Consider the following 10036-nt stretch of genomic DNA (forward strand, 5'->3'; position numbering starts at 1 on the left):
CTACAATTCTCCCGATTTTCCGAACTTTAAAATACTCCATTTACCCGAGAGGGAACACCGCTGGTACTCATCCGACGACATATTGACCTTACATTTGTTTGGGATATTCACTTTGACTCATAGGAGCATTTGCTCCCATTGTGTGAATCTACATTTTGAAGTGTCAAAATATTTTTAAATAAAAAAATTCATGTACATCTACACATTTTATGTTCGTACACAAGTTTTCAAAAAAAAACTAAAAAATTATGTGGCTCTGTAAAAAAGATAAATTTTGATGCTATAACACGACTACGTACAAGATATTTTTTTATCTTTTTTGTACACGTCACATAAAATGTTGTTTCTCCACGAAAACTTGTGCACTAGCATAGAATGTCACGATGTACACCAAAAAAAATTATGTCAGATTTTTTTAACATTTTAAATTGTTTTTTAATTATTTTGTATAATGAGAGTATTTGCTCTATGAGACAAAACGCCACCTCCCATTTGTTTTCGCTAAACTAAAAAGGATAGAGGATATCCTTTAGTCGGCGTTGCATGGTTGCTGCTTGCTGGCTTCCCGGCAGCATGGAAATTCCACGTGCGCGCACAAAACAACACCCGCTTTATTTAAGCGGGGCATTTTGGATGGACAACACAAGAGGACAAACCATCAAGTCCCCGTCTCCGTCTTGAATCACGGAACGAACCAGCCTGATCCCCCTTCGCCAGTCACCACCAACTTCTTCTCTTCCTCCCACCTCTGCGTTCGCAGCTGCTACACCTCCTTCTGGGGAAATCAAGCACTCGGGAGGAAGAACCCGTTTACCATCTTTTGCTTCTCCATCCCTCCTCCGCGGAGCCTCAGCTCCTTCATTCCGTCGCCTGCATACCGTTCAGTTCTGGTTTGCTGGGAGTCGGGGGCTTCCATTTCTCGGAGTCTTCCATGAGTGCGTGGAGGCTGCTGGATCTCCGCGAGTGACCATGAGCCAGAGTAAGTGGAGCTCTCTCGTGTGTTTTTCCCTTCGATTCTTGGTTCGCCGGGTGTGGGCGTGTGACTCCTCTCTGTTTGTGAGTTGACCTGGGTGGGAGACGCGTTCTTGACTTGACTTCCTGTTAAAAGTTTGATGAAGTACCAAAGTTTTATTGTACCTGGAAACTGGCTTCTTGGTCCCTTGTATTGTTGCGGGAGATTGATCACATCAGGGGAGGCATTTCTTCGTTTTAATTCTTACAAGGTCTATTGTAGCAACTGCTACTGCTTAATCAAAGAAGGGTTCAATTGCTGTTCAAGATGTTGGCTCAGCTTGTTACCGGTGGCCTTTCTTTTTGTGTGGAAAATGGCGGGTTTGAATTCTTAAAATGTTCTTCATTTTACTTCTGTACTAATTGCAAGTGATTGAATGTAGTAGTAGAACGTAAGTTTGTGGAAGCATAATTGTTACTCCCTCTGATGCATAATAAGTGGCGTGGCTTTAGTTCAAATTTAAACTAAAACCACAACAGTTATTATGGATTGGAGGGAGTACTTTAATTAAACTTCTGCTTCGATTAGGATTTCAGTAATCCCACTGTTCAGCATATTATTAGGCAAATGTTGGGTCGTACTTGAGTTCCCAACATTTTTCTCTAGTACCATTCTTTCAAGGAGAGCGCGATTGATTGCTTCAGCTCATCAATAACTGAATGTTGGTCTTGTAGTAGCTTAATTTTGAGCTTGGTGTAAAATCCCCTACTATTGTATCTCATTTAGTTCTTTTTCTCCTGTAGGTTTTGACATCAACGTGCTTCTCAAAGAAGCAAGGGGCAGGTGGTTAAAGCCTTCTGAAGTCTACTTTATCTTGTCAAGTCATGAGAAGCTCCAGATCACCCATCAGCCACCAAATAAGCCACCCAGTATAGCACATCTTCTTAATTTTTGAGAATTGTTATCTTGCTTCTGTCGTTACTTTGGTACAATAACAGTATCATCTGTTCTCTAGGTGGTTCACTATTCCTGTATAATCGCCGTGTGAATCGGTTTTTCCGGAGAGATGGTTATGCATGGCGAAGGAAGAAGGATGGAAGGACTGTTGGGGAGGCTCACGAGCGATTGAAGGTTTATTCCAGAAAGCTCTGTGTAGTGTCATATTTTTGCAGTTTTTCTTCTTCTTGTCAATATTATAGTCTTGCCTAGTTTTGTCAATATTTAAAAACACAAGTATCACAAGACATGGTGTTGTCTCTCAGGAGTATTAGGGTGACTCAGTGTGCATGTTCTTCTATTGAGCATCATCTTTGCAAGAAGTAGCAACATAGCCGTATGGTATTGTTTGGCAAATCAAATATCACGAATTGATCAGACCACTGACGTTCCACATTGAACATTTGTGGTTGCTTTGATGTATAGTGTTTTCTCTGTCAAGCGATGCATCAGAACTGGAATAAGTCAACAAGCAAGTAACTATATCACCTGTAGTCATTCTTTTCATGGGATTTATTGATAATTAATTAGAATCTTACAGAATAAGTGATAACTGATTGGAGGCTTTCCAACTTAGCCATGATGTGATGTGCAACATCATTGGAGCAACGTGAGCAATTTGATTTAAACGGTTTAATAGCTAGGATCCTCTTGGCCACAACTCATGCCTTTTATATTAGTATACTAGATGTTCATATCTTAGAAATTCTCTGTTGTATGGTTAGCTTGATATTTTCCTTGATTAGTGGGCGTTGTAGAATATTTTGTACTCAGAACTTTAGAACGAGTTGTTAATCAAGACGCTTCAACATCTTATATGTTAGTATATGACATTTCATATCATCACAGGTTGGAAATATTGATGCTCTGAGCTGCTACTACGCTCACGGAGAGCAAAATCCAAGTTTTCAGAGACGGTGTTTCTGGATGCTGGAACCGTAAGATCAGCTTTTCCATTCAGCTATCTCAAATTCTTCTTATGACTTGTCTGAGATTGTGAACTACGTTATTTATAATATTTATGTCTCGTTAAGTTACAATTGTGCCAAGATGCCGAATGCTACATGCTATTCATTTGCTATCGGGGAAACATTCCAAACATTTGTCTGTGAAAGAGTGGGTTGTAATATTTATTGTAATAAATATTGTCCTTTTCTGCAGTGCATACGACCATATTGTGCTGGTACAATATCTAGAAGTGGCTGAGGTATGTGAGTATTATCTCTTGGAGCAAAATTTCATTTGCATGATATACATTCCTCTAAATATTTCTGGTGTTATTTTGGCAAAATCATCAGTATGGTAAATAAATGCTGAAGATACTTGATTGAGTAAGCTAACATATGCACCCATAAAATGTGAACCAATATTATCAGCTTATGCTAAAATTCAACTGATCAGCATGTGTCAAAATGTAAATAGTTATAGACTGATGCACCATTTCAGTCATCACTGTAATGATTATCTCAAGAATTTTTATTCACATCAATCCATATCAGGATTCAGTTACACATTCTATCAATCTGTCATTTGAGAATTATTAAACCTGACAGCAGCTCAGTTCCACAGTTAAACAATTACTTGTAGTTACAGAGTGCTCTTGTAATATGCATGTAAAAAACAAATAAATAAGTATGGAAGCTTCAGTTATGATTACGCTTCACTCCAGATGGCACTTTTGCCTTCTGCCTCAAATTTGTTCACAATAGAATAGATATGGTCTTCTTCACAATTCCAGAGAGATTCTTTCATGATAATCTACATAAAACTAGCGGAGTAGCCTGTGCAGCTTTTCGACAAAGGTATATATTAATATCGCGAGGATACCAATTACGCCTAGGATACCAATTACTTCCAACCTCTTGCAACAACGAAATGTCCTAAAGACATTACGGATGCACATAGCCCTACTAGAAAGAAGAAGAAAAGCAAAAGATACCGCTACGGCGATCAAAACCTTTAGTTGCAACACAAACCACTGCCAAGATAGCATCCGAAGTCCGCGCTATCAAAACAACAACAAGGCCGTTGCGCACAACCAATTAAGGCCAGACCTTGGATTTTCACCCTGGAGCAAGTCCGCTCTCTCAAAACAATGCCTTCAACACCAAGCAAAGTCCTCTTTGCCACGAAGACTCAGTCCGCCATTTCTAGACCCCAGACCTCAGCCGCCATAACATTCTCCGCCACTGTCTTCTCCATGGAAATCGAAAACCGACCTGTCCCATGATGGCAAGAGATAGTGAAGCTTCGTGTTATTCCCTCCTGAAACCGCACGACCAGAAATATGGGTGCACACGACTCAAACCCATCCGATCCAGCAATCTACATGCACCATGAGCCCAATGGAGATTGTTGGCGAAGCCTTCCGGAACTCTTCACCGGCCATATCAATGAGGGCCGACATCAAGCAGAACACCATCTTAGCGTGAGAAGAATCCAAGGACCACCTCCTTTATTAGGCAGATTGGCAGGCCCCCACGCCTGATGCCCGCCGGCTCCCAATAACAGATCGGAGATCTCGGCGGGCACCACCACCACCACCCGCACCGCGCGTAGATGAGGTGCTGACCCATACCGAATCCCCCGAACCGTGCGTCGTGCCGCCCTTGCGGCCACAGCGCTCGCCAAGGTCACCGAAAAAGTCTGAGGCCGCCGCCCCAACTTCCATCCCCGCCGGACGAGCCGTCCAGGGCCACCGTGAAGCTCCGGCCAGAGATCCCACCATGCGAGGAGGAGGTCCCCGCTGCCGCCAGTCGCGCTCGGAGATGAGAGACCGCCACCCCTGTATGCCGGGAGGGGCTTTGCCTGCCGACTTCCTCCGGCGACGGCGGGGACATGCGGGGAAGGAGGGGTAACGGGCGGCTGCGGCTAGGGTTTCACCCGAGCTGCCCCCTGGGAACGACGCGAGCCAGGAGGTTTTTCTTTTTTTGTTTTTGTACAGGAATCTCACAACAATTTGTACCTATCAACACAGTTATAATCTGTTTTCACCAAAGTAACCAGTGTATATCTTCGTTCTTAAGAACTAATCAACATCGATATAATCTGGTTTGTGAAAATAAGCGGTATAGATCTTTTATTTTCTGTGGAACTAATCTACAGCGTTATAATCTGGCCCCAGCAAAATAGGCTTGCATAAATCTTTTCTTTTTCTCTCAAGAAAAATGAGATTTTTGTTTTTGTTTTTATGTGGTACTGATTTGATCCCACACGCTTGTATAGTGATAACTGATAACCTCCTTGGATCCACTTCTATTGTGCTGAGAATCTGAGATACAATGGGAGCACATCAGATGGGTAATTTTCTGCATGAAACTTTCTTACAGGGACGATATTATTCATCATTGTCAAATGGATCAGCAGCATCTCTTTCGACCTTGAGTTATCCAAGTGACATATATGGAAACCACGGCTCCACTTCGGACTTTAGTGAGGGCAGTGAATCCCGGCAGAGCTCTGTAACTGAAGTAAGTTCCTATTCTGGATTAATAGGAAAACCAGAACTTGGCCAGACTAGTCTGGAACGAAGTTCCGAATTTTACATGACAGATAGTAATGATTCAACAAATAAATCTGGGTTTGACCAAGCTTTGAAGAGCCTCACTGAGCAGTTAAGTTTGGGTGATGATGATGACTACATTTACGTAAACCAAGTTACAAATACTAAGGCTGCAGAAAGACAGGGAAATCAGACAAGCAACAGTCCAGGTAAAGTTCCACGTTTTCCTGCTTCTCTTTAAAATTAGATCCATGGAAATAAAATTGCACTAGAATATTGAAATTTATTAATAAAACTGAATGTTTGAAGGCATGCTTTGTGCTTGATTTGCCAAAAGTCTCCCCTCTACACCTTTGTGACCGTACATAATATTTTTACCAATCATCGTACAAGTTAATTTTGTGCTAAGTGCCCACGTCCCTTCATCTAGAGACATCCATACACACCAGCAAGTTATTAGGTGTCCAGACGTTTTTAATAAAAGGCCGTGTGCATCACCATGATGCAGAAGCCGGGGTTTCATTCCCCATTTCGAAAAAAAGGTGTCCAGACTCTGCACCAGCTAAATGATTATTTGATATTTCTGAACTGAATCAAAATATTTGCATCCTATACAGGTGATGATAAAGCAAATCAAATTCGACCAGAAGGATCTCAAAATGGTGGTGGCAGGGGGATACCACCATCATGGGAAAATGTGCTGAAGTTCAATTCAGGTTTACCAGAGTCATCTACATACCAGGTAAGAAATGGTAACTGGTTTTATATTATCCTTCTGTGATTTATTCAGCGTAAGGAATTGGTTATAACCAGTCTAATTTGTTATTCTGATTGCTTTTTAAGAGGGATACCTGCAGTGTCTTCCTGGTGAATAGTTTGGAAAGTTATTTCTTCAATTAATACTTTAGGGCCATTTAACTTAATGTGCGTTTAAGATCAGGTCTATGATGCTACTACTGTCGTGACAGAATACAAAAAATGAAATGTGCCAACCCTTTTTGTTGGCACCATGTCAAACTAGTGTGTTCAGAACGTACTTAAACCATGACCAGAACTATACCAGCTGTATTACCATGTGAAGGGTTGTTGATTCTTTCAACATTATCACCCTCAATGAAGTCTATTGACACCTTACATCTTACATGAGCAGTCTGGTGCCCACTATCAGCAAAGTTCAGAATATCAGCCACCAGGAGGCCTAGATGGCACCGATTTGCAGATGCAACTTTCTGCTGCTAAGAGATTTCTTTTAGGGCCAGAAGACTCTATTGATTCGCCATCTTATAACTTCATACCAAGAGATGAAGGAATCAATGGCATTGATACTTTTCCAGCTCATGACAGTAGTCTTCAAAGCTATCTGAATTCGGACTGGACAAGAACAACTCCTGTAGCACTTCAAAGTAATCAGTATCACTCTGAAATATCAGAGTCGTTGCTGGACCATGGTCAGTTTGAAACATCATCGGGAGAGGATAACAGAATAAACTTGACACCTAAGGGAAAGTTTAATATTCGTGAGATCTCTCCTGAATGGGCATTCTGCTATGAGATCACAAAGGTACACCATAAACAGTTTCAGTTTTTTATGTCGTAATACCAATTGTTCTTATTTCTTGCCCTTCCTTTCATCAATGTAGGTCATCATTACTGGAGATTTCTTGTGTGATCCGTCAAATTCATCCTGGGCAGTAATGTTCGGTGACAGTGAGATGCCTGTTGAAATTGTTCAGCCAGGTGTCCTTCGCTGCCACACACCACTACACAGTAGCGGTAAGCTCACGCTCTGTATTACCACTGGGAATAGAGAAGTTTGCAGTGAGGTCAAGAACTTTGAGTTCCGTCCAAAGTCAACGGCTTCTAGTTTCACAGACCTCGCGCCGCCGTCTAGATCTATGAAGTCTACTGAAGAGTTGTCACTTCTTGCCAAGTTCGCAAGAATACTTCTGAGTGATGATGCATCCTCTACAGTTTCGGGTGGTGATCCTCAGGCTGGACAGAGTCCAAAACTTAAGATGAATGAGGAGCACTGGCAGCGGTTGATTGATGAACTTGATGTAGGTTGTGAAAATTCACCAAGTGTGGTTGATTGGATTATGGAGGAATTGCTGAAAAGTAAATTACAACATTGGTTATCGCTGAAGCTACAAAGAAACGATGGAACATATTGTTCTATGTCCAAGCATGAGCAAGGTATGATACACTTGATTTCTGCGCTGGGCTATGAGTGGGCACTGTCCTCAGTTCTCAGTGTTGGTGTTGGCATAAATTTGCGTGATGCAAAAGGATGGACTGCACTTCATTGGGCTGCTTATTTTGGAAGGTAATTGGCCATTAAATTCTATTGCTGGTGACTTCGAGTCTGTTTTGACTAACCAGGGTTATCCATAGCTTTCTAAATAAAAACACTCCGAGAATCAAGCACTGGCTTGGTGGCTGCACTTCTTGCTATCCGCGTGAAAAATCGCAGGTGAAGCGTTCAGACTAAACCGAGTGCTATCTGTGTGAAAGATCACTGGAGATGTCTCATATACCTAACAACTTATAGCCAAGGGAGGGATCCTTCTCCCAGTCCACAATTCTTACAAACAGAACATATCCTTCTGTTGGCTGAAGAAACCATTTTTATCCAAAACTATCAATGTTGGTCTTGTACTTGGGTAATCTCAGTCTCGGCCTCCATGCCACTAACTTGGTAACAAGTAAACAGAACATAGGTTCAAATGAAGTAGAAATGGTCATTTTACGTTGGAGAGAAAAGATAAGTTTGTAGTAAGCAAGACAGTACATTGTAACTTTTACCTCTCTCTCTCTCTCATATTGCTATTGGTTTCCTGGAACTAGCAAGCAACCTTGTTAAATCATCATTATTAAAATTAATTAATAAACCCATTGTCATTGAAGGGAGAAGATGGTTGCTGCACTTCTTGCTGCTGGCGCATCAGCTCCAGCTGTTGCCGATCCCACTGCACAAGATCCAGTGGGCAAAACGGCAGCTTTCCTAGCTTCTGAACAAGGACACATGGGCCTTGCAGGCTATCTTTCAGAAGTCTCTCTAACTAGCTATCTTGCATCACTGACTATAAAAGAGAACGATATTACAAAAGGATCAGCTGCAGTGGAAGCAGAGCGAGCAGTAGAGAGCATATCTCAGAGGAGTGCCCTACTGCATGGAGGCACCGAAGATGAGCTCTCGCTGAAGGACTCTCTTGCAGCCGTGAGGAATGCAGCTCAAGCAGCAGCACGAATTCAGAATGCCTTCCGTGCCTTTTCTTTCATGAAGAGACAACACAAGAATGCTCGACTGAAGGATGAATATGGGATGACACAAGAAGATATAGATGAACTTGCAGCTGCATCAAGGTTGTACAACCAACATCATGTTTCAAGCGGTCAGTTTTTTGATAAAGCAGCTGTTTCAATTCAGAAGAAATATAAGGGTTGGAAAGGACGCAAAAACTTTCTGAACATGCGCAGAAATGTGGTAAAAATACAGGTAAAGGAATGAGGAGATGTTTGGTTTTGAAGCTGTATTCAAGTTGAACTTGATGTTGCTTGATTGGTTTGAACTGCATGATATCTGGTAAGCTGTGTTGTACTTTGCTAACCTTAAAGAGCTTCTTGGTACAGGCTCATGTAAGAGGTCATCAAGTGAGAAAGAAATACAAGTTCGTAAGCACTGTTAGTGTGCTAGAGAAAGTAATACTAAGGTGGCGTCGGAAAGGGCATGGCTTACGTGGCTTCCGAGCTGAGCAATCAGCAATGACTGAAACAGAAGAGGGAGAGGAGGAAGATGATGATGACTTTTATGATGACGATGCAGTCAAGATCTTCCGTCGGCAGAAGGTTGATGAATCTGTGCAGGAGGCTGTGTCAAGAGTGCTGTCCATGGTAGACTCTCCTGAAGCAAGGATGCAGTACCGCCGAATGCTCGAGGAGGTCCGTCAGGCAACTGTAAGTAGTTCATGAATTTACCATTTATTAAATCAATTTCTGATTATAAGCCATGTTGCACAGGGAGACTAGTACTGCAATGTAGAATATTAGAAAAGATAGGAATTTTTTTCATAAAAAACAAAAGACTAAGGTTTTAATCTCTTCAGAGGGCCAAATCCAAATGCAACTGCAATCTTAGTACAGTAAAGATATACTTCTGAAGAGTTCATTCAGTTCTGTTCTTCCTGTCCAAAATCAAATCTCTCAGCAGTATTTAACCATGCTGATCTGGTCTAAATGCAGGCTAAACTGGGTACATCTGATGCGGCAACATCATCAATACTTAACGATGACTTACTACTAGAAATCAAAAAAATTACGTGGTGAAAGAAGCAGGCAACATCAGGAGCGCTTGTGGGACCGCCTCGAATGATATGAAGTAACTAGGAATTTGGTACAGTATGCAGCCCAGTGTGACATGATACTGCCCAGTTTGTACAGTGTTTGTCCGACTGTTGTAGAGTGATGATTCTATCCAAGGATGAAGGCGTGAGAGGGATGATCTGTCTATTATCTTGAAAAGGGAATGACATGTTATGCGCACCTTATCTGGTTGTCTTTAACTTAATTATTAGTTGTCTTTAACTTAA

General features: G+C 41.7%; 1 protein-coding gene across 1 annotated transcript; it reads left to right on the forward strand.

Annotated features, from left to right (window-relative positions):
- The first annotated feature begins 713 nt into the window (after positions 1-713).
- LOC124669863 (calmodulin-binding transcription activator 4-like) lies at positions 714-10036 on the forward strand. The gene is made up of 12 exons (XM_047206401.1): positions 714-979; positions 1756-1881; positions 1968-2083; positions 2798-2886; positions 3110-3155; positions 5278-5659; positions 6068-6192; positions 6601-7011; positions 7091-7773; positions 8355-8946; positions 9081-9404; positions 9690-10036. The coding sequence occupies exons 1-12, from the start codon at positions 970-972 to the stop codon at positions 9771-9773; spliced, it is 2988 nt and encodes a 995-aa protein (XP_047062357.1). The 5' UTR covers positions 714-969; the 3' UTR covers positions 9774-10036.

Source organism: Lolium rigidum, chromosome 7 (genome assembly GCF_022539505.1).
Source record: "Lolium rigidum isolate FL_2022 chromosome 7, APGP_CSIRO_Lrig_0.1, whole genome shotgun sequence".
Lineage (NCBI taxonomy): Eukaryota > Viridiplantae > Streptophyta > Magnoliopsida > Poales > Poaceae > Lolium > Lolium rigidum.